The 24,291-nt window shown below is 48.3% G+C and overlaps 1 protein-coding gene across 3 annotated transcripts in view; it reads right to left on the reverse strand.

Moving 5' to 3' along the window:
- Nucleotides 1-24,291, reverse strand: part of EYA2 (EYA transcriptional coactivator and phosphatase 2) — a 267,325-nt gene that overhangs the window by 146,741 nt on the left and 96,293 nt on the right. For all 3 annotated transcript variants that reach the window (XM_047852863.1, XM_047852864.1, XM_047852865.1), the window contains 3 exons: nucleotides 22,033-22,078; nucleotides 18,330-18,472; nucleotides 10,027-10,143 (listed from right to left, as the gene is read on the reverse strand). In XM_047852863.1, coding sequence (XP_047708819.1) covers nucleotides 10,027-10,143; nucleotides 18,330-18,472; nucleotides 22,033-22,078 — 306 coding nt within the window. The remainder of the gene's footprint in view (nucleotides 1-10,026; nucleotides 10,144-18,329; nucleotides 18,473-22,032; nucleotides 22,079-24,291) is intronic.

Below are 24,291 nucleotides of genomic sequence, written 5' to 3' on the forward strand. Positions count from 1 at the left end.
ACTAACTTGGATGTAAATTAAAGAAATAAAAACAAAACAAAAAACTGTTGATACAGGAGAGGAGGTGGTGGGGGATGGGCTAGATGGGGGATGGGCATTAAGGAGGGGACTCGTGGGGGTGAGCACTGGGTGTCGTATGTAAGTGATGAATCACTAAATTCTACTCCTGAAACCGATTATTACGCTATATGTTAACTAACTAGAATTTCAATACAGTTTTGAAGGAAAAAAATAAACTGCTAATCCATTTGGATTTTTTTTCGTGATATGCAGTGAAAGGACTGGACTTTCCCCCTCCAGATGGCTAACGAATTGTTCCAAAACCATTCACTGAATACTGCGTCTTTCCCCGCTGACATGCCATCTGCCCCATGTACAAAATTCCTAGATACGCTTTGTCTCTTTCTGGATGGCACGCTCTCCTCTACTGGTCAATCAGTTTACACATACACCCAAAACAAGCTGTTCTGGTTACTAAGGTTTTATCATATGCTTAAATATTAGTATGCCGGGCGCCACAGCACTCCTCTCTTGTACGATGTCTCAAATCTAATCTCCTAGTTCACAGAAAAGTAACCACAAATCGGCTAAAGATTTGAAAAGAGGCTCAACCTCATAAGACACACATATTACTATTAGGCCAAGAAACTGCTTTTCATGCACAGGATTGGAAAAAATGGCCAATAACTAGATGACACTGGGTTGGCCAGATCGGCACTCTCACACACTGCTGGCGGGAGTTTTGATTGGTAGGATCCCTACAGAAGGTAGCTTGGAAAATCCACCAATTTTTAAAAATGGGACTTTCCCCTCAACCCCGAATTCTTCTTCTGCACAACCTACCCTTCAGATGTCCTTGCAGAAAAACGAAATGATACACATTTAGGATTATTCATAGCCATACTGGTGGTAATTGTAGACACCCAATGAGGACCTGATTAAATGATTTACAGGACATCATTCGAAAGAATGATAGGCACCTGTGAAGAAAAAGAGGAAGCCCTTTCTATACACGGACTTACAAAGTTCTTCAAATCTGTTGCTAATGAAGAAAGCAAAGTGCAGAAGACGGTGTATGTATGTTACCTATGAAAATAAGAGTAAATGCAAGTGTTACTGCCATAATGTGACAAAGCCTTCCTGAGAGGCTGTGTGTTGTGCAAAATTGTTCACTGAAATAATGGGGCTTATGGGAAAAAGTAGGGTTACGGCAGACTGCTCAAAAGCAGCAGCACAACTTTGTAACCAAAGCACTGACAAAAGCAAGAATAATAATAATCTCAATAAAAAAGAGTAATAGAGAAGTGCTACAATAAATAGAGGACTTAGCTTTAAAAAAGAGGTGCAATTATCTTGACAGAAGGGGGTATAAAGACACTGGAAGTGTTGAACTATGGAAACCAGGGCAACATGCACCAAATATTGGGGAAATTGCAAAAGAAATTCTTCAAAAACAGAGCATGCGGTCAAACTGAAGTCAGACGAAGAACAAAGGGCACCAGGGACAGAACTGTGTTCCTAGAAGCTTGTTGTCTTTACCAGTGTTACGGATTTTGCATTCAGCTGCTGTTACCGTATGTGCTGGGGAAAAGTGCAAACAAACCAATATGGCTGTACATGCACTTCTGGCCAAGACTGGGTCATGGGGACTAGATTTACCTTCCCACGTGAAATAGTTAAAAAACTAGATTCCCAAGACCTCAGACATCAGATAATGAGTGACTGCAATCTTTGAGAGAAAGGAAACGAAGAATGAGCCACATGATCGCCCCATTGTGGCCGGTTTCCAGGAAGGGGCGCCCAGACGGTGCCCAGTGGTCTCTCTAAGCTGAACAGATGGAACTGCAAGTCCAGGGAAGCCTAATGGGTAGGATTCACAGAGCAGAGTACCAGAAAAAAGAGCTGCACTGCGAGAGTGCTCCAGAGATTTGTGGACATTTCCCCTAGGGTGTCCACCAAGGCTGGAGGAGAACCACTTGAAAAGATTAGAAGGAACAATACCCAGAGCTCATAACAGAGTTTCAAATAGTTCTTATTCCTGCCAGCCAGAGTGGAAAACCTCATAATTCATGGGGCATTGGGTAGAATACACAGAAAGGCTTCCTCAGTAGTGGGAAAATGTTGTTAGGTCAAGAGTGCCCTAGACCAAATGTTGCTCTGCTCTACCTAACAAAACTGAAAGCAAGACTAGAGAGGATCAAACTGTTTCCATGTAATTTAACTGCATCCCAGAACAGAGCTTAAGAATATTCATAGAAATATAAAAATGTCCAGCATCCAACAAGGTAAAATTTTCAATGTCGGGCATACAATCAGAACTTATGCATGCGAAGCATCAGGAAATATGACCTGTAATGAGGAGAAAAATCAGTGAAAAATAACTGAGAAATGACAGAGATGACAAAACTAATAGATAAGCATATTAAAATAGTTACTATAACTGTGTTCTGTCTGTTCAAGGAGCCACTAGAAAGACTGGGCATGTTAAATAGAGGCATGGAAGATTTAAAAAAATAGAGATCAAATATCTGAAGATGAAAAAAAAATGCCCTGAGTGTAATTAACAGCAGATCAGATACTATACAAGAAAAGGTTAGTGAACTTGAAGACATAGTGGGGAGGAACTACTTGAAGAAGTAATGGCTGAAACTTTTCCAAATGTGATAAAAACTATAAACTCACAGATTAAGAAGCTCAATGAATCCAAAGTCCTAGAATCATGAAAAAAACAGCACCAAGGCATCAAAAATGAAATTGCTTAAAACCAGTGATAAGGAGAAAATCTGAAAAGCAAACAAACGAATGCAACTTTAGAGTCCTCATCTGAAAACAGAGTTGACATCGTTTCCTTACTTACGAAACATGAATGAATGACTTCTTGTCATAGAAATATGAAGTAGAATGGACTGTGTTCATGTTTGCTCATACTTGCAAAAAAACCCCGATTCTGGATGGGCTCACAAGAACCTAGTTTAAACGGTTAACTGTTGAGGCTTTGGAAACTGAATGGATGTGCGACAAGGGTAGAAGAGAGATTTCTATAGATGTTTAAACTAGGTAAATACATAAACTGCCCAAAAAATAATATAAAGGAAGAGTAAGTTTAAATGTAACTTTTTTATCACAAAAGAAAGGAAGGGGAATAGGAAATGATGGCTAATGTGCATGGGGCTCCATTCTGGGGTTATCATATAATGATTTACAAGAAATGTGTATTTGACCATTCAGATGACCAAAATAGAATTCTCAGATAATACTGATCTTCAGCCACAGTTCCTGAAAACACATTCAGATCCATTAATGTGAAATGGGTGTCTTGTTATTAATCGAGGTGACTTTTGGACCCACCCAAGGGTGAGAGCTGGCCGCCAGGAGGACCAACCACGTGATTAAAGAGTTGGAACTGTCGGTCCCACCCCGACCTCCAGGGAGCGACAGAGGGGGCTGGAAGTTGAATCAGCCAAGGGCCAATGACTTAGTCAATCATTACTATATACGAAGCCTCCATAAAAACCCAAGACAGCAGCTTTTTGACCTTGTCAGAGAGCTCCTATGCCTGGGGAGCTAGAATCCTCTTATGTGCCATTGAGCCAGGCCCCAAGCTTCATGAGGACCGAAGCTCCTCTGTTCAGAAATTTGCCCTTTGTATCTTTTCATCTGGCTTTTGATTCATATCCTTTGATAAGCTGGTAAATGTAAGTAAGTGTCTCCCTGAGTTCTGTGAGCCTCTCTAGCAAATTAATCAAACCCAAGGAGGGGTCATTGGAAGTTCTAGTCTGTATCCGGTCGGTCAGAAGGACAGGTAACAGTCTGGGCTTGTGACTGGCATCTGAAGGGAGGGTGGGGCAGTCTTGCAGGACCGAACCCTTGACCTGTGGAATCTGATGCTGTCTCCAGGTAGACAGTGTCAGAATTGACTTGAATTCTTGGATGCCATGCTGGTGTCCAAGAATTGCTTGGTGTTGTCGGGCGGGGGGACTCCCCTGTTGGAACTGGGTCCAGGAACCCTAAAAAAGGTGTAACGAGGGGTGCCTGAGTGGCTCAGTTGGCTAAGCGTCCAACTTTGGCTCAGGTCACGGTCTCACAGTTCGTGAGTTCGAGCCCTGCATCAGGTTCTGTGCTGACATCTCAGAGCCTGGAGCCTGCTTCGGATTCCGTGTCTCCCTCTCTCTCTCTGCCCCTCCCCTGCTCACTCGCTCTCTCTCAAAAACAAATAAACATTAAAAAAAAAAGGTGTAATGAAAATGTGGAATTAAGAGAGTGGGGAGGGTTGCCCAACTTTGTGAATATAGTAAAAGCACTGCATTGTATACTTTAAAAGGGTGAACTTTATGGTATGTGAATTATATCTCAGCAAAAATAAAATACAGAAAAGAAGAACACATTCATGTTCATCATTTTTTTTTTTTTAATTGGAGAATCACACAATTTTACCAGAAAGGGTTCTAAGGCCCATCACGCCCAGGACTTCCCACTGAGAACAGAGCAGTCTTTTGTGAGAAGGTCCCTATCCAGATCTACCCAGAAAGACTGGCTACTGAATTCCACTCCTGAAGAGCCACAAGGTGCATCGGGCTGCAAAGGGTCTGAGAAGTCCTGCAGCAAAGACATCTACTTAATTTTGTGCTGCACACTATTTACCAAATGTATTTGATGCAGCTGACCATGAACTTTTCCAACCTCTCTCCCTTTTCAGTGAGCATCTGTGAGCACCAGAGCTGTGAGATACAGATCTTGAGAGTTCAATGGCTTGTCCAAAGTCACACAGCTTTCTGGTGCCAGGAACTGCTAGGTTTCACAAGTCCAACACAAACTGGTCCCTGAAGTCTCTGGCTGAGATCACTGGCTTCCAGACCCTTCTGCTAGGCTTTTAATTCTCCCCCTCATCCCCGAATCACATGCTTCCATGTTCCTGAATGGCTCATGTTGGGTTCTGAGCTTCAGTATTAACGTTCCCTGGTCTTTGGTGAATACAGAAGGAATACAGAAGGAACTGAAGAGATCTGACTATTTTCAAGTCCCCGTATAAGGCAGATTTTTACCAGAAGGGGAGTTTATGCTGATGTGGAAGACTCAACAGTCTCAAATTAGTATTCCTCTTTTCTTCTACCAGGACTCCTTAATAAAACTGAGAATTCAGGAAACACAGGTGAACTTGGGAAGAACGCAGACCGTCAGACCTGAAGTTAAGATAGCAATTCCGTTGTCTCTGGAACCCTCGCAGTTGAAATTCCCTGTATAACTTTTGAACTTAACTACCACAGAATACACTCGTCATGATGGACAAAAATAAAATAAAACGATAAAAAGAGAACTTCACTGCTCATAGTCTATGCTGCCTCACCAATAACAGTCAATTAACACGTACTTTGTGTGTCCTATATACTACATACTGTGTTCTCACAATAAAGTAAGCTAAGAAAAGAAAATATGGTTAAGAAAATCATACGGAACAGGTAATACATTCACAGGACTCTGCTGGATTTATTGAAAAAAAATTTGCACGTAAGCGGACCCACCCGCGCAGTTCAAATCCCTACTGTTCAAGGGGTCAACGGTAACAACAGCTAACATTGGTAGAGCACTTAGTTTGTGCCAGGCGCTGCTCTAAATACTTCACACACACACACACACACACACACACACACACACACACACACACACACAGTTCAGCTCATTTAATTATCATAGTACGCCATGCATCAGTATTATCACTACCCAATGTTAGAGGGGAAGAACGCTGGCTCAGTGCCACAACACTGCAAAGTTCACTTCGCCTGACTTCAGGGTTACCGATGTTAACACCTATGTTACAAAACAAACAGCAGGAATGAGAAAAAGAGCACCCAGCCTTTACGGACCTCATCTGACGTGCCCAGGAATCATTCCATTTCGTCCCCCCGAGAGCCCCTTGAGGTCCTCTCCCTTGCTAGGATGCCAGTTCCCAGGTGAGGAAACCGAGGCACAGGAAGTCAAGTGCCTCATTCAAATCATGGGGTGTGTGGTCTGGGGCTCTCAGTCCCTCCACGGCACCAGCAAGTTCTTATAATACACGCTCAAGATGTTTTCTTTTTAATCTTTGGAGCCGTTTCTGTGAGTAGCAGTGTTTCAGCAGGGGAAGCAAAAAGAAACACAACAACAAAAATCAAAGCCATGAGAAACACATTTCAGTTATAAAAACTCTTGGGTAAACTTAAAAAAAAGAAAATAAACAACAAGCGAAGGCTGACGAGTGCTGTGAACTTTTCTCTCTTATGTTTATTATACATTTGGTGGAGGGGCAGTGTTATCCAAACAGATACAGATCTCAGACCAGAGCCTTGAGGGGTGACGACCCCGCTGAGGTTTCTGGAAGTTTACGAGAGTAGGTAGAGGACCCAGAGGGAGGCATCGGGCTTATCTAATGCTTGCTCTGTGACCCTACACAAGCCATTCTGTGGCAGTGCCTCAGTTTACTCATCTGCAAAGCGAAGGGGTGGTTGGTCCCTGCTTGGGTTCTTTCTGCTTTGACGAAATTGTGATTTTAATTCCTAGAGGGGAAAAAGACTCATCCCAGATTCTCCACACGGACCAATTTCACTCTGAGTGTTTTCAGACCCTTTCTCCATTCCCTTCCTCATCTGAAAAGCTAAGCTGAACTGACGTCTTCCATTCTGAAACGCACACGGAGTAGTTTCAGAGTTTATTTCTCCTCTGGAACAACTTGAAAAAAAAAAGTTAATAGGAAGCACATGGGCATGGTGTGTGAGCGTTCTGTGTGTTTGTGTTTGAAAAAAATACTTACGGAGGAATATGTCAGGCTTGCAGAATGCCTGGGCTGTTTCAAGAGCAGTTTATGGCCATTAGCATGAGACTGAAGGCAGTTAATTGGGACAAAGTCCAGCTGCTGTCGCAGCCCTTCTGGCATCTGGGCCGCAAGGACGGTAAGAAAATAACCTGGATTATTCCCATGGTTGGGTGGGAACAGAGCAGATGTTTTTCGACTCCTGAAGGGCTGGTGGGGATTGAGGTGGCGAGGCAGGGTTTAGGCAAGTGCTCATCCATGGAGAATTGTCTTCTAGAGGGTTCTACAAGAGTGGGGAGGGCAGGATGGTATGGGGGTTGCATGCCTGGGCTCTGCAGTGAAACGGCCTGGCTTCAGATCCCACCGCCATAGCCATGTGACCTTGGGCAAGTTACTTTACCAATGTGTGCCTCAGCTTCTCCATCTGTAAGATGGGGATGATAGACCGTAGGTCACAGGGCTACTGAGAGGATTAAGGGGAATGGCGTATGGTATACACATAGCTTAGGATGCTATTTGGAATCCTGAAAGAGGGGCGCCTGGGGGGGGCGCAGTCGGTTAAGCGTCCGACTTCAGCCAGGTCACGATCTCGCGGTCCGTGAGTTCGAGCCCCGCGTCAGGCTCTGGGCTGATGGCTCAGAGCCTGGAGCCTGTTTCCGATTCTGTGTCTCCCTCTCTCTCTGCCCCTTCCCCGTTCATGCTCTGTCTCTTTCTGTCCCAAAAATAAATAAACATTGAAAAAAAAATTACAAAAAAAAAAAAGAATAAAGGAATCCTGAAAGAGTCCAGGAAATGGCACTTGGAGGAAACAGCACAGGCTCTGGAATTCTAGAAATCCGAGTCTGAATGCCAGCTCTGAATACTTATTGGCTGTGTGATATTGAGTAAATCACTTCCCCTCTCTGGGCCTTGCTTTCACCATGTGTAAAGCAGGCATGATAATGCCCTCCTCATGGGCCTGCCATAAGGACCAGAGAAGAGATGACATATTCTCTATGTCCTGGCTTGGGGCGGGGGTGGGTCCCCTCTTTGCATTCCAATCTCATCCCCTTTACTCACTGCCCCCAGACTCATGCTTCTCCTTTGGGAGAACCTCCAGCTGCTCATGTGGCTTGCACCTTTCCATTACTCGGGTCTCCCTAACCATCTGGGTTATGTCAACCGCTATGCCCCTCATCACTGCCCATCACACTGCCCTGTCTCTGTCCTTCACAAGCTCTGTCAAAGTCTGTTAATAATCCGTTTATTTGTTAATTGATTCTTTGCTTTCTCTCTGAGGGACTGTCACTGTTGCTGGCCATGTCTCCAGTGCCTAAAAGGGTGCCAGGCATAGAACTCGTACTCAATAATACACAGTAAAGAATGACGGATGGAGAGCCACTCCTAACGTCACTGAATCCACTTATTTTCTGCGGGGGTGGGGAAGGATGTCAGAATGGGGGAGGGTGGACTGTGTTTGCGGTTCAACCTTCATGGCCTTAGAAGTCCTGAGGCAGTAGGTCTCATCTCTACTCGCAGAGCTAGTAAACACTGGCTTGAGAGTGACCCAAATGCAAGTTCAAGTTCAGCGTCTTCAGAAGCCTTTATTATCAGGACTGTTGCCATAATTTCACTTCCCACTTGAAGATGGGTTCCAGGAGCTTGCACCCTTCAGTGAGACTCAGAAGGCTACCGTGGGGGGCCAGAGGCGAAAGCAGAAGCAGAGAAGAGCAAGGGCTTGGGGGTCAGCCTGGGGGATGGGATTCTGCCAGACCCCTAAGAGATTCGACACATTCTGTTTACTGCACTTGCAGTAAAATCTAAACTCCTTGCCTTGATGTTGGGCAAACCGATCATTCCCTCCATGCCTCAACTGCCTCACCTAGAAAATGGGAATAATACCAGCACCAACACTTTGCCATGAAGGTTGTATAAGACGATCCAAACAACATCGTGTGGCACGTGGCAAGTGTTTGGTGTTGGCTGATGGTGTCACCAACAAGCTCTGATACAGACCTTTACATGGGAGCTTTTCTAAGGGCTGGGCATTGATGCTCATCAGCCCCTTTCTCCCCCCCCCCCACCCCCCAAGATCATTTGCTGTCCCTTCGCCAGGTTTTTCTCTGAAAGGCTGCCCTTGATATGCATTTTTATTGTTTCTTTAATTAGACATTTACAAGACAAAGTGACAACACTTGCGAATAGTTTTTTTTTTAAAAAGAAAAGTATAATCACTCATTAGCCCACAGACTTCCCATTACTCCTTTACTCTTGCATATTATTTTTCAAATCCTTGACGGTCATTTTTACCAGATTTCATGAAGGAAAAAAATACCAGGATGCGGATCCCCCACATGACTGCCACTAGCCCCTCTACTCCATGCTTCAGCCCCAATATGCTCCCAAGGGACTCTAAGAAGAGAAGGGGCCCTAGGAAGGTCAGAGAGTGGGCACAGAAGAATCCAGGAATCCAGTTACTTAGGGTATGTGGGGTGAAGTTACACACTGGAGTCTTCTGCCCTTTCTAAGGCCACCGTAGGGTGATGCAGAGCCCCTGAACCTCCTGCCTGGAATACCAGCTTCTTTACTAGCCCACCTGGCATGTCTGAGTCTACAATGGACTTGCCTGTCCCGTCACACTTACCGAAGCCAACTCCTACCCACAGCCCTCAGGACCTTACATAATTCGGCTCTGTTCTCTCTCCAACACTCTCTCCTCCCACACCCTTTGAATCCTGCTCCAGCCTTGCTGGACTCTGTTCTGTGCCTCAAACACATCAAGACATTGCCCTGCATACCGCTTCCGCACTGGCTGTTTCCGCGACCTGGAATGCTCTTCCTCCAGGCCTGTACATGGCTGAGGCCTCCTACCTCTTTGTGTCTCTGTCCCATGTCATCTCTTCAGAGTCTGCCCTGATGACCCCGTCTACAGTTGTGTATCTCACCATTCCTGACCCTTAAATTGCTCATCACTCTCTACCCAAACTCCATGTCTATTTGCTTCACGGCACTCAACTTCTTCCAAAATTAGCTGGTTTATTTGTTGCCTTGTTTACTGTCAATCTCTCCCTCCTGCCATGCAATTGCCATAAGGGCAGATCTCATATCTGTTCTCTTCTGTCCACCACTCTAACTCCTGGAGATAGATTCTGGCCCATAGTAGGCGCTCAATAAATCTGGCAAGCAAACGAATGAATGACGGGACACCTAAGTCAGGCAGTGCCTTGGAGGTGGACAGGAAGGGGCCGCAGCGCCACACTGACCGTGCATCTGGTAGGTGTACGGGCTCTGTCCAGTGGGTGGGGTGCTGAAGCTGGAGCCGTAGCTGAGGAATCCACTCTGGCTGGGGGAATGGTTCAAGCTGTCTTCTGTCTTGATACCTTGGAAGGAGGAAAAAGAGGCACCGGGGACACATGATTAGGATGCTTCCTTGTCACCTGCAGAAGAGCGTCTGAACCAAGAGAGCACACAATTTTATCAGTTTCCAAATCAAGAGCTGCAAACCGGTGGCCTGTGAGGCACAGTTAGCCCATAAACGTATTTTGCTTGGACTGCATATTTTTAAGGAAAATCTGAAATTAGTTGCTTTTGTTGAAAAACCAGGAGATTTCACCAAATAATCTGGACTTATGGCTTCATTTGAACAGCAACACCATGCCTGCATTCCCATGTGATGACACAGCCTATCCCCATAGGTTCCCTGGGGTCACTGTAGATACTGCACTGTCCCGGAAACATAAATGTCTGCTTTAAGTGCTGTCTTTTCATTGCAGTTCTACTCTTTTTTTTTCACATGCTAGGACCCTATCAAAAGTAGGAAAGGGAGGGGCGCCTGGGTGGCGCAGTCGGTTAAGCGTCCGACTTCAGCCAGGTCACGATCTCGCGGTCCGTGAGTTCGAGCCCCGCGTCAGGCTCTGGGCTGATGGCTCGGAGCCTGGAGCCTGTTTCCGATTCTGTGTCTCCCTCTCTCTCTGCCCCTCCCCCGTTTATGCTCTGTCTCTCTCTGTCCCAAAAATAAAAAAAACGTTGAAAAAAAAAATAAAAAAAATTAAAAAAAAAAAGTAGGAAAGGGAAAGGCAGGTCAAGAGGGACCCATATTGGGGCGCCTGGGTGGCTCAGTTGGTTAAGCATCTGACTTCGGCTCAGGTCATGATCTCGCAGTTGGTGGGTTCGAGCCCCGCATTGGGCTCTGTGCAACAGCTCCGAGCCTGGAGCCTGCTTCGGATTCTGCTCATGCTCAACAGCTCCGAGCCTGGAGCTCTGCTTCGGATTCAATGCCCCTCCCCTGCTCATGCTCTGTCTCTCTCTGTCTCAAAAATAAATAAAAACATTAAAAAATTTTTTTTAAAAAAGAGGGACCCATGTTTTGTATATGCCTCATGCTTCCTGCCTGGCTCTGAGGGTAGTGAGTTTTCAACCCCTACTCTACAGAGTAGGGTCATGTGTGGTTAATGTCCATCAAGATTTGGGGTGAGTGTTAAATGAACCATCCTTCCTCTGTAAAGATGCCCATGCCACTTAATCCTAAAACACACTCTCCACTCTTCTTGTGGGAGGAACCTGCTTCTCCAAAGGCCACAGTTACAAATGTGTCGTTTGCTTCAGCCACAGTCTGACATGCTTCCCCAGAGCACAGGCACCGATTCCATGAGCAGCTGGCTGGAGAAGGGACTGTACTGAGGCTAGCGGCTTGATCCACCATCAGGAGCCCACAGATTGTATTTTTATTGAAAATGTAATAAACTCTGCTTATCTCTGTCTACCTAACAGGTGTGAAACAGTATCTCCACACTGTTTATGTTTACATCTCTTTACCTTTTTTAAGCTTATTTACTTATTTTTGAGACAGAGCGAGCGAGAGAGAGAGAGCATAAGCAGGGGACGGGGCAGACAGAGAGAGAGAGAATCCCAAGAGAGGGAATCTGTGCTGTCTGTGCATAGCCCAACGCGGGGCTCGATCTCATGAACTGTGAGATCATGACCTCAGCTGAAACCAAGAGTCGGACCCTTAACTGACTGAGCCACCCTGGCGTCCCTTTTTATATCTCTTTAAAGGATATTTCTAGTTCTGGCTCCAGTTTTGTAACGGCAGTTCCTTCTTTTTCACCCATTCAGTCTCGCGAATGAAGACAATGCTTCCAAAACATGGAGGAGCAAAGGAAAAGAGAAGCGTCCCTGCTTTCTACCCCCAGGAAGCCCTCCCCAGCACGGAGGATGGTCCACTGTTCTGAGCAACACACAAGATATCAAAGGGTTCTAGAAGACAGACATGGGGAGTCTATTATATGCTCAGAGTACTGAGTTCTTTCTCCTGGTTCCTGAATTCCCCATGTCACCCACCATCAGATGCCAACACGTTCACTTCCTGTTGGGGAAGACTTCTGCTTCTTTAAGAGACTGAGATATTCTAGGGTAGACTGAAAAACACGACCAGGTTCTCTTGTCAAGAGGCAGAGTCCATTTTTGTACTTCTAGAGTCTCCACTGGCCTTGTAACTTGTTTCAACTGATAGAAGTGGCTGAGTGATGGGAGTTCTGGAGACTAGCTGTCAAGTGCCTTTGAAGCTCCTACCTCTGCCCTCCTCTTTTTTTTTTTTAAAGTCCACTTATTTTGAGAGAGAGAGAGAGAGCACGAGTGGAGGAGAGGCAGAGAGAGAGAGAGGGAGAGAGAGAGGGAGAGAGAGGGAGAGAGAATCCCAAGCAGGTTCCGTGCAGTCAGCATGAGCCCAATGTGGGGCTTGATCTCACAAACCCTGAGATCATGACCTGAGCCTAAATCAAGAGAGGGATGCTTAACTGATTGAGTCACTCTTGCGCCCCAACTCTGCCCTCCTGGAAACCTGACACCAGCACGCTGTGAGCAAGCACAGGATTAAAGGGCAGGTGGAGGGAGCCATGCCAGCCGACCTGCCAGCCAAGTGCAGCTTCATGAGAGACCCCAGGGAGACCAGGAGAGAGTCTACCCAGCCAATCCACAGAAGCACCAGAAATAGTTTACCAGTGTTGTTTTAAGTGATTAAGTTTGGGGTATAAGAGATAAATGACGGACCCCTGGGTGGCTCAGTTGGTGAAGTGTCTGACTCGATTTTGGCTCAGGTCATGATCTCGTGGTTGTGAGATTGAGCCCTGCGTCAGGCTCCGTGCTGGGTGTGGAGCCTGCTAAGATTCTCTCTCAATCTCTGTCTCCCTCTCTCTCTCCCTCCCCTTCCCCTCTGCCCCTCCCCCCTCAAAAAAATAAAAAAATAGACACATGAGTTGTGGCACAACCAAATAATGGAATATGGAATATTACACAGAGTGAAAATGAATGAACTATAGCCACAGGCACAAACAGGGATAAATTTCGTAAGACATAAGGGTGGGTAGAAAAAGCAAGTGTCAAAAGAATAGAGACTAAAAGAACCAACGTATATAAAGTTGTAAAACACGCAAAACAATACTCTACTTAGGCCCATGGGCCAAATGGGACTTGATGCCTGTTTTTTGCAAATGAAGTTTTATGGGAACACAGACACATCCATTCGTTTATGGAGGATGGCTTCTTCGGCATTATAATGGAAGAGCTGCGTGACTGTGAAAGACTGTAGGGCCTGCAAAGCTGAAAATATTTACTATCAGGCTCTTCCCAGAAAAACTTTGCTGACCCCCTAGTCTACATAAAGAAATGCAGAGGGATGACAAACAGCAACTCCAGGCATGTGGGTGTCTCTGAGAAGAAAGGGAGATGACCTTTCATGCTTTTTATTTCTTACGTTGGATTCCGGCTCGTGGTATCTGTAGGGTTCGTCTTCATGCTTTTACCGATGTCTTAAATGTTGCGTAACAAATCGAGGAAAAACCTATTCAATACCGCTCACCTTCTTCCCTCTAGCTTGCTCAAATGTGTCACTTCCTTGAAGCTATTTGCACAAAAGTAAATAATGCTGTTTGCCAAGGAGCACTGAGAAAGCTTCCTAACAAGATTCAACAAGGTTTGTCCAGACAATGAGCAAACACTGCTTGCTCAGGCACAGGCACAGGTGAAGGAAAATGGCTTTTCATCCTACCTGTCACTGTTCAGTGACATGAACATTCCAGGTGTGTGTGGCAGCCTGGCAAGACCCTGCTGTCTTGATTGAGTATGTCCCTTGGGCCAGCCCTGTGAGCTGATCCCTTCGCAGAGATCAGGGGTTGGCCAATCACGGCCTGTGGACCAAGTCTGGCCTACTTCCTGTCTGTGTAAATAAAGCTTTATTGGAACACGGAGACACCTGTTAGTTTCCATATCGTCCGGCTGCCTTCACACTACGGTGGCGGAGCTGAATGGCTGCGACAGGGACTCTAGGGTCCGCAGAGCCAGAAGGACCATCTGGACCTTTGCAGACAACGGTGGCCGACCTCTGACACAGACAGCCTCGTCTATCTTCACAGTAATGGCGAGGAGACGAGCAGCGCCCCCGCTGCGCGAAGGAGGAAACTGAAGGGGCTAAGGGGCTTGTCCAGTGTGTCAGGACCCGCGTGTGGCGGGGGGGGGGGGGGGGGGGGGGTGGTGAGCCCAGGACATATGCTTGTACAACCTGCCACGTTGTGTCTGGACACAGGGCCGGTTTTCTCTTTTATGCCGAAAAATAATACGGCTTCGGTTTCCCTGGCTGTCAGCCAGGTGGGGTAGCTTAGGCGGGATTATATCACAAGCCTTCTGGCACAGGAGGGACAGAGGGTTGGAAACAATGCCCACGCCTGTGGCCGAGGACCGTCACAGGCACTAGAGCTCAGGGATGAAGAGACTGGACTCCAGGGCCAGGCTACTTTGGGTCTAATGCCACCGACCAGCTGGGGGACCCTGAGCTGGTTCTTTACCCCCAAGGACACAGAACATTGAGGACTGAGGCGACGGCAGCTCAGTGACGGTGACTATTCCCAACACCTGGCCTGTTGCCCCAACAGGACCCACCACTCCTACCCCTAGAATCACCCCCTGTCTATTCAGTCGATGCACTGCCCTGCCCCGGGCCACCACCATCACCCCGCACTCCTCCTCAGTCTCTGACCAGCCTGCCTGCTGCCTTCTTCCTTCCCTCCAATCCAAGCTCCCCACGGCGGCCGACGCGATCTTGGAAAAAAACCCAGACTGTAGCGTTTAGCCCTCTGCTTATAAACCTGCCAACGAGTTCCCGTTTCGCTCGGAATAAAACCCCAAATCCTTCCCAGGCCTCGCGGGCTCTGCCCGCCTCACCCACCTCATCCCTCACTGTGCTGTGGCTATTGGGCTCCTGGGACTCTCCAAATTCCTCCCATCTCGGGGCCTTCTGACTTCCGACGGGCGGCCCCCCTGCCTGGAGGCTGCCTCAGTTCTTAGGATGCTGAACCAGCTCTTTGTCTAAAAGGCCTCCCCGAAGCTGGAGCCTAGATGAAGCCTTCCTCCCGTTCTCCCTCACGACCGACTTCTCTTCCTTGTATCACAGAGCATAGTTCGAAACACGCGAAGATTTGTAAATCTTAAAATGTTTTTCTCCCTTTAGGCCAGGAGGTGCAAACTCAAACGTCTTTGGGGGACAGGCAGATAATTCAAGAGAGCCACGTGGGCTGGGTGGGGAGCATGACAAATTTAGGCTAACGGGCACAGCCTTACTCAGAGTCACCTATTCCTGACACAAAAAAGAATGTGGGTTCAGTGCTGCCGGATCATCTCTCTCTCTCTCTCTCTCTTTTGAAAGACATTAGAAATATATATATATTTTTTTAATTTTAGAGAACAAGTGTGAGGGGGGCACAGGGGTAGAGGTGGAGAGAATCTTTAAATTAAAAAAATTGTTTTAAAGTTTATTCTTGAAAGAGAGAGAGAGAGAGAGACAAAGCACGGGCAGGGGAGGGGCAGAAAGAGAGGGAGACACAGAGTTCGAAGCAGGCTTCAGGCTCTAAGCTATCAGCACACAGCCCGATGTGGATCTCGAACTCCCAAGCTGTGAGATCATGACCTGAGCCGAAGTCAGATGCTTAACCGACTGAGCCACCCAGGCACCCCAGAAATATAAATTTTTACATGAGCACTTCGCATTTTAAAATTGGCAATTAATTTATTTTTTGTAAATGTTTATTTTTTTTAATGTTTATTTACTTTTGAGGGAGAGAGAGCATGCACGCATGTGCGTGGGAGAATGTGCATGTGCGTGGGGGACGGGTAGAGAGAGAGAGAGGGAGAGAGAACCCCAAGCAAGGTACATTTGGCACAGATCCAGACATGGGGCTCAATCTCACGAGCATGAGATCATGACCTGAGCTGAAATCAAGTTAGACACTTCACCAACTGAGCCACCTAGGTGCTCCTAAACTTAGCAATTTTTTAAATGTTAAGCATGTTTTATAGGTTAAAAGAGATACCCACATTACCCACTGGCCTTTACTTTTCAGCCTCTGTTGCAGACTGTAAGCTCCACAGAGGGCCCATTCTGCTTTGTTGGCCTCTGTGCGCCTAGCACACGACCCAATGCTGAGTGAATGAATGAATGAATGAATGAACACAAGAAAAGAGCAGAGGTAGAGAGGGAGAAAAGGAAGGGAAAAAAAGGAAAGACTCAGTCTCTGCACTCGAGCCATACCATCGAGTTGGGAAGATGAGATGATACATTCATTTAACAGATGACAAAACCGAGGCCTGGGAAGGTCAGAGGCAGCTGGGCCCAGAAGCCAGGTCTCCTGACTACCTTTCCACTAGGCGTCTGTGGTTTCTACCTGTCCCTTCCTCCTCCGGGGACTACCTTGCCCTACATTCAGTTCGGTTCTCTTGGATGAGCTTGACCTGACTCGTGGTTCCATGGGTGGATATGTGGCCAAATGTGGCCATCCAGAGCATTCTATCTTCTCTGCCCCAGTGTCTCTGCCCCAGTGACTGGGAGTCCAGTCAGAGGAATCCCTGGGATGGTACAGGAAGTCCTGGACGAGAGAAGCTCTCTTTTGGGGGGAGGTACAGCTTGGAACTGCGAGGGCTCTCTTTGACACCACAGTGGGAAAGTCTCAGAATGAAGGTTAACCTTCCAAAGGAAAGCAGAGAGACTGATTCTTCATATCATCACTTGAGTACCTGGATTTAGCCCTGCCTGAAGCTCATACCCTAAGATCGTTCAGCTATGGTTTGCAGTCAACACCCTTATTTCCTTAAGCTAATTAGCACTGGACTTTTGTCATTTGCTACCAAAAGAGATTTGGGTTGATACATCAGTTAAGAGGGGAAGGACTAGCATGAATATAAGCCATAGGCAGTGTGATAGTTAATTTTATGTGTCACCCTCACTGGGCCACAAGTTGCCCAGGCAGTTGGTTAAACATTATCTTGGGTATGTCTGTGTGAGAGTGTCTCTGAAGGAGACTAACATTTGAATCTGTAGACTGAATAAGCAGATTGCCCTCCCTAATGTGGGTGGGCCTCACCTAATCAAGTGAAGACCTGAATAGAACAAAAAAGGCTAACTAAGTAAGAGGTGACTCCTTCTATCTGAGTGTTTGACCTGGCACATCAGTCTTTTCCTGTCTTCAGACTGGAGCTGAAAAGTCAGCCCTTCTTGGGTCTTGGGCCCGCCTACTTTTAGACCAGAATTTATACCATTACCCCTCCTTTTCTCTGGCCTTTGGACTCAAATTGGAATGACACCATGGGCTCTCTTGGGTCTCCAGCTTGCCAACCTCAGATCTTGTAACTTCCCAGCCTCCATAATTGGGGGAGCCAGTTCCTATCCTCTCTCTCTCTCTCTCTCTCTGTCTCAATATATAGATATAGATACAGATATAGATATCTCCCTCCCATTGGTTCTGCCTCTCTGGAGAACCCTGACCCGTACAGATGGGGGCAGGTGAGCGGTGGATGCTGGGCCAGGTTCACGGACTCTTTGGTTTGTAGCAATAAGGTTCTGACAGTCACGGTCTGTAGGTCTGTTGTTTTTGCCTTCCCGGCATCCGCTTACTTTCCTTCGCGAGAACCATCTCTCCCTCAGATACAATCCACACACTTCAGCCTCCTCATCTCTCTCATGTTCACCTTCTTGACTAGCTTGAAGCATTGTCACGTGACCCAATTTGGGCCAACGAGGGCTGCTAGGGATCCTGGTGGGGCCGCGGGGAAAGATGGGCTCTCTTTCCACTGGCGGTGCTGAGCTAAAAGGATGCCAACCCGGAGGGACGGGCACCATTTTGCTGCCACATGGGAAAAACCCGTGTGGGATTAAAGCCAACGCAGAGGAAAACATCCGAATCTGGAGCGAGCTGTGGTACACCTGACCTCCCCTGAGCACCCGGGTCCGGCCGTACTTGAAGTTAGCTCTATCTCTAGATTTCGCCGTATGAGAGTCATTACATTTCCATTTTTCCTAACCTGGCTTGGGTTAAGTTTCTTACTCTTGCAAGCAAAAGAGGCCTTGATAGAATCTGTCAAGCTAGCACCATATTTAAATGTGTCTGTCCGTTCCCCCTATTCCCATTCCAAAACGAGGCCGGCTGCATTTATCATTTTGCGTTTAACGGAGGCAGCAGGACAGGAGAAAGACCACAACGTTGGGGACCCCAGGGGGAAAGCGAGGGCTTGGTCTGGTACTCACTGTAAGAAGGGATTCCATAGGCTTGTGCCGGAGGTGGGTAAGTGGTATAAGGGGCAGCTGGCTGGACCCCTGCACTGTACTGTGTCTGGCCGTAGGCTGCCATGGCCGTGGGAGGCTGGCTGTGCAGGACACGTGGACAAGATCTGCGTGGAAAAAGAGAAGATTACATCCCCGAAGCCAGACTACCATCACCGCTACCGTTTTCCTTTGGGTATTTAACTCCTTCCAGGGCAGAGACAACTTAGGTGTTCATCAAATCCCATTTCATTTTCCTCTTCCTGGGCACCAGGAAGGTTTTATTTCCTGCCTGCCTTGCAGTCAGAGTCGGCCACGCGACTGGATTCTGCCCCGTAGAATGTATGAGCCTTGCCCAGGTCTGGCCAATAAAACCATCCCCTGCGACCCTCCTGCCTGCCCTCTCTCCTCTGTTGGCAGCAAGTGTCAGGGTTGAGACGTCAGAGCTACGGTACGGATATCTCCTGGATCCTGAGTCAGCGTGTAGAGGAGAGATGCCCCGGAGAGTTTCACCGAATCCGCACGGAACTTTGAGTAAGAAACAAGCCTTTGTTGTGTGAAGTCACTGGGTCCACGACACTGACTACTGCAGCACAGCCTATCTGTCCTATCCTCTCTGTCCTAACTTAGACACCATCTCAGTTGACTGCAGCTGGGACAGGGCTGTCGATCAAGATGCCCTGCTCTTAGCCAAGGGGTGGGCTCGTGACGGAATTCACCCAATCAGATCCTGTCCTGGGAATTTAAATCTTGGGCTGAATAGTTCATTCCAGCAGCTACACTCTGAGGAGCCTGACTTTTCGTTCCTTCCTATTGCTTGGATCCCAGAAGCTGTCCTTTTCTTGGTGTTTCTTTTTTCTTTCTTTTTTTTTTTTAATTTTTTTTTTCAACGTTTTTATTTATTTTTGGGACAGAGAGAGACAGAGCATGAACGGGGGAGGGGCAGAGAGAGAGAGGGAGACACAGAATCGGAAACAGGCTCCAGGCTCTGAGCCATCAGCCCAGAGCCCGACGCGGGGCTCGAACTCACGGACCGCGAGATCGTGACCTGGCTGAAGTCGGACGCTTAACCGACTGCGCCACCCAGGCGCCCCTCTTGGTGTTTCTTAAGGCCTGATTATTCTATTCTCACAGGGAGCTGCTCCAGATTTTCTGGATAGGTCCTTTTGGGCTAACATCAGCTGGAGTCCATATTCCGTTACATGCAACCCAAGAACACAAGTGGATTCTGCACTCCATGGTGAGGAACAGGTTCCATGAAGGCCTGGGATTTAAAGGGCCACTTACTAGGACATCTGTGATATAACGAATGAGTGCCTCCCAATCACTGTGCTCTTACCACAGGCTCGAAATGTGTCACACAGGCCCGATAACGTGCATTATATCTCATCAGGTGCTCACATCAACTCTCTGGGGTGGGGGGGGGCGGTTCTTGCAACTCCCATTTTCAAGAAGAGGAAACCAAAGCCCCGAGACCTGAGGTCACAAATAGAAAGTGGGGGATCTAGAATTTCAACTCGGGAATCTGACTCCAGGGTTCACAATTACAACCACAAAACTGCATCTCTTCTCACTTAGAGACTGAGATTGGCCCAGCCCTGCAGGCAGTGATAAGTCACATCAAGGGGGGGGGGGTGGTTATTCTAGCAGAAGGGGACAAGATGGTGGCCCAGGGGCCATATGCAGTCCATGGATCCCTGAGTATAATTTCTTTGGCTCGTGCAGTTATTTATGTTTTTAATCTGAATTCATTGCCAATAGTTTCAAACCAGGAGGCTTCTCTTTTCCCGTCTCCCCTCCTCCCCTCCCACCCCCAACACCTACAAAGCCTAGGTCTGCACTCCTGTGTGGCTTTACCAACCAATTTGAGTAGTGGCCACATCTTGAACCACCACACTCTGTCTATAACAGCCCCCACCGGGTCTACCTCCTTTAGTGATAAAAACAGCTAAAAATCCTTGTGCCCGTTATGTGCCAGGCACCTTCCTAATTCCTTTATGTACACTGGCTCATTTAAACCTCATACAACTACAACGACCCTGGAGGTAGTTACGATCCTTATCCTACAGATAAGAAAACAGAGGCAGAGAGAGAACTAACATACTAGGATTGCACAGCTGATGCAGACTTTGAACCCGGTTCCAGAGGCTGCACCCTTAACCACTTCACTGGGCCAGTCTCTTTCTTCAGCTCACACACGGGGACACTAGGGCCTCCTGCACCCGACATCCTGTACCTACCTGCTCTAACCAGCCTGCTTGCCAGTAGATGTTAATGAGATCCCCAACTCTGGACTGGATTCCATTTTGGTTACATCATTTTATTTATTAAAAAAAAATTTTTTTTTGAAATGTTACTAGAGAGAGAGAGAGAGAGAGAGAGAGAGAGAGCAAGAAGGGAAGGGGCAGAGAGACAGAGACAGAATCTGAAGCAGGCTCCAGGCTCTGAGCTGTGAGCTGTCCGCACAGGGCCCAACGCGGGGCTCGAACTCATGAACCGTGAGCTCATGACCTGAACCGAACTCGGATTCTTAACTGACTGTGCCACTCGGGTACCCCTGGTTACATCACGTTAGTTAAAATCTCTTCCTTTCCCGAATTCCTTCTATGTAAGAAGCCTCACAGCAGGTGTGAGATGGGTACAAAGGTTTATGGAATTACAAAAAGATGTTCTCCTGCCTTCCTTTCCTTTTGACTTCTACGCTGATAAAGGGTTGGGGAACTCGTTCCAAAGTGCGTGAGGAACTCACTGGACTTGGAGACGCCAGAACCAGTCCTGGAGGGCGTCTCAGCTGCCAACATTCTCTCTGTCTGTCGCGCCTGAGCATGAGTCCCGACAGTCGGGACTCAGGGCTGAGCATAGAACCTTATCTGAACCTGCTCCCAAGTTACACCTGTCCTTCGATCTAGAAGGTGGAAATTCCAGGCGATCAACTCTGGCTTCCCATCAGAACCGCTTTCTCCCTTGCGGATTAATCTGGGGCTACGGTGAAAACCTAGAGAAAGAGGAGTGGACGGCTGAGAAAGTGTGTTCCTTCCAAACGGCTTCTCCAGTGTTGTCAAGGGAGGTGCGTGTCGGCATATGGGGGAGCTGACCCTCTAGGCCGAGAGCACCTTGACCACCGAGGGCTCTCCGGAAGCCGTGGCCATCAGGGAGCTCGCTCTGCCCTTCGCACACCTCTGGTGCAACACTGATGCTGCCCGTCCACCTGAGGGGGTCTCTGCTTTTCTGGCCTGTCTCCTCCACTCGCCGGGCAGAGGAGGGAAGTCAAGAGGGGGGCAGGGACAGCAGGAAAGGGAGGGAAGGCAGGGACAGAGTAGAGGAGGGAGAGTGAAAAGGAGGGAGAAGAAAGGAAGGAGGAAGGGGAGGGAAAGGAAAGGAAGGACGGACAAAAAGAACAAAGAGAAGAAGGGAGGAAGTAAGAGCCAACACTCGACACTTGGCTCCAGGCTTCATTCTAAGGCCTTTTAACATGTTCTAACTCATTTCAAGGGGGCGGGCGTCGTGACGGTCTCCCCCTTTTCCAGATGGGGAGACCGAGGCCTGGGGGGTGGAGTCATGTGCTCCGGGTGGCTCAGCTGGTTAGTGCTGGTGCTGGGATTCCTCTCTGGGGATTCAGGCCCCAGAGCCTCAGCCCCGCAAGGAGGGGAAAGGTAGGGAGGCAGAGGAGGCGGGCAAGGGTGCTCACCTTGCGAAGAGCGGAGACACGCTCGGAGGGGCCGATGCGGTGACACCTGGAGGGAAAAGAAAAATTGGAAAGGCTTTAGCTGTCGGAGTGATGATCCACTAAAGCTGTGACTTTAGCTGCTCACCTGAGTATGAAGAACCTTGGAGAATTGCTGCTAGGGACTTGCTCAACCACAAAAGCTCATTCGAGGCACAACGTTTTAGCGTTTCCTCCTCAAAACCCCTCTCTGGGCGAGTTTCATCTCCGGATACTAACTGAAGGACCACACGTAAAGAGTCTATAACATCTTGAAACATCGGGGTAGAACCCTCCCCCTTACCCAGTGCGCGGATGGGGACACCGAGGCCAAAGGGACACAAAGAACACGCTTGAGCTAGGCCCCATAACTAGACAGCAGCACAAACTGGGACCTGGACCAGGTTTCCTGACTCCCAGGCTGCTGCCATTTCCACTCCTGGATGGAGAACTACCCCGTTCCCTGCCTCAACGGCACAGCCCCGAGAACCCATGAATGGCAGATACCAGTTGGCTTTGATTGGCCAACATCCATTTCCCTTCTGATGACATCATCTTGACGTTCTTCCTCTCCCCCCACCACCCAGTTTCAGCCCATGGGGTTCAGGTGGGGCTGGCCCCAGCACTTAGGGGAAGCCACACGCTGACGCATCTCCTAGGCTCCAGGTAGAGTGTGCAGCAGGAAGATAGAAGGGGCCTGAGCTCCTGATTCAACGGTGCCCCTCGGCACGCAGCATCCAGCCATCAGTGGGAGACAATAAGGCAAGAGGTGACGAAAAGGTGACGGAATTCAGCTGAAGAGAGATATTTTCAAGAAGCCAATTTTACACATGGACAGTCCACTGGGGACCACGTTATGTCATCTCTAACAGGAAAACTCAACGTCCTCACCGTGACGCCCAGGCCAATACTAGATTGCGTGCCTACTGCTCACACCAACCTCCCCACTCACACTCCCCGGTGTGTAGGGCAGTGCCTACGTACTGGGGTACGCGGCTGGAGCGTCCCTGTGCCTCCTGAGACATGCTCTCAGGTCCCTGGAACTCTGAGCCTCTCTCAGCCCCAGACTGGAGGCTCAGAACTTGCAATTCTAACTCTACTACTTGGTATCAACGAGACCTGGGGGAAGCCTGCCCAGAGTCTCTGGACCTCAGTGTTCCCAGCTGTGAAATGGGGGGAAACTGATCTCACAAGGATGCGTGAAGACGAAGACACAAGAGGATGATGCTGATGAGGTCCGTCATTTACCCCGTGCTTGTTACCCGCCAAGCTCTAAGCGTGTTACTCCGATGCGTTATTGTTAATCCTCGGGATCACCCCACGAGGAGTGTTCTATTCATACCCCCGTGTCGCAGGCGAAGAGCTGGAGGCACAGACAGTTTAACTAACTCACCCGAGGCCACAGGGGTCATCAGGGGTGGATGTGTGCTCTGAGCTCAGGCCGTCTGGCTCCAGGGTTTTTCTTCGCTACCAGGGCGCTGCAGCCCGCGACGGCTTCGTCACCACACCAGCTACAACCACGCACCTAGGAGGTCACTACTCACCTGCGTGCCCTCTCTTAGACCTCACAACAGTGCTACAAGGTGGGCGAAGTCACCGTCCCCACGGTACACATGAAGAAACTGGGGAAGGCTAAGGGCCCTACTCAAGCCGCATGGCCCATGGGCACCGGAGCCGGGACTTGAACCCAAGCGCCTTGGGAACCCCAAGCCTGTTTCCTGAACTGCGTCCCCGGCAGAGTTAAGTCCTGCCGGAGTCCCAAACCCCCGGATCAAGGGTGGGCGAGTCCCGAAGTCCGTTCGGAGAGTCCGGCTCGAGCTAAACGGTAAAACCAAATGGACAGTACCAGCCTGGATGGCCCGCGGGAAGAAGGGGTTGGATGAGACTTTTGCTGTAGTTACAGACGTGAGAACGTGCTGTGTGAGGCGTGTGCACGCGTGCGTGTGTGAGGAAGAGGAGTGCAAAAATATATTTCTCACTGTGTGTCCGGAACAGCTATGGTCTAATGCCAAGGAAAGCCCCTGGCACCCAGTAGGTGCTCACTCAATGCTCATTTATTTCCCTGGTTGGGGTTCGCTGCCCCGAACAGGACCTCCAGCATCCCGTCCCCGCCCTCCCCCAGGACTAGAGGATGAACAGTCTCATTCCGAAGCAGACACAGTTCTCATTAGCGGTAAAAGCCCATGTTTTGAGTGCGTTTAGTAATACATAAGTTACTGAATTAAACATTTCGAATATGATTTC

The sequence above is a fragment of the Prionailurus viverrinus genome, chromosome A3, assembly GCF_022837055.1.
Source record: "Prionailurus viverrinus isolate Anna chromosome A3, UM_Priviv_1.0, whole genome shotgun sequence".
Lineage (NCBI taxonomy): Eukaryota > Metazoa > Chordata > Mammalia > Carnivora > Felidae > Prionailurus > Prionailurus viverrinus.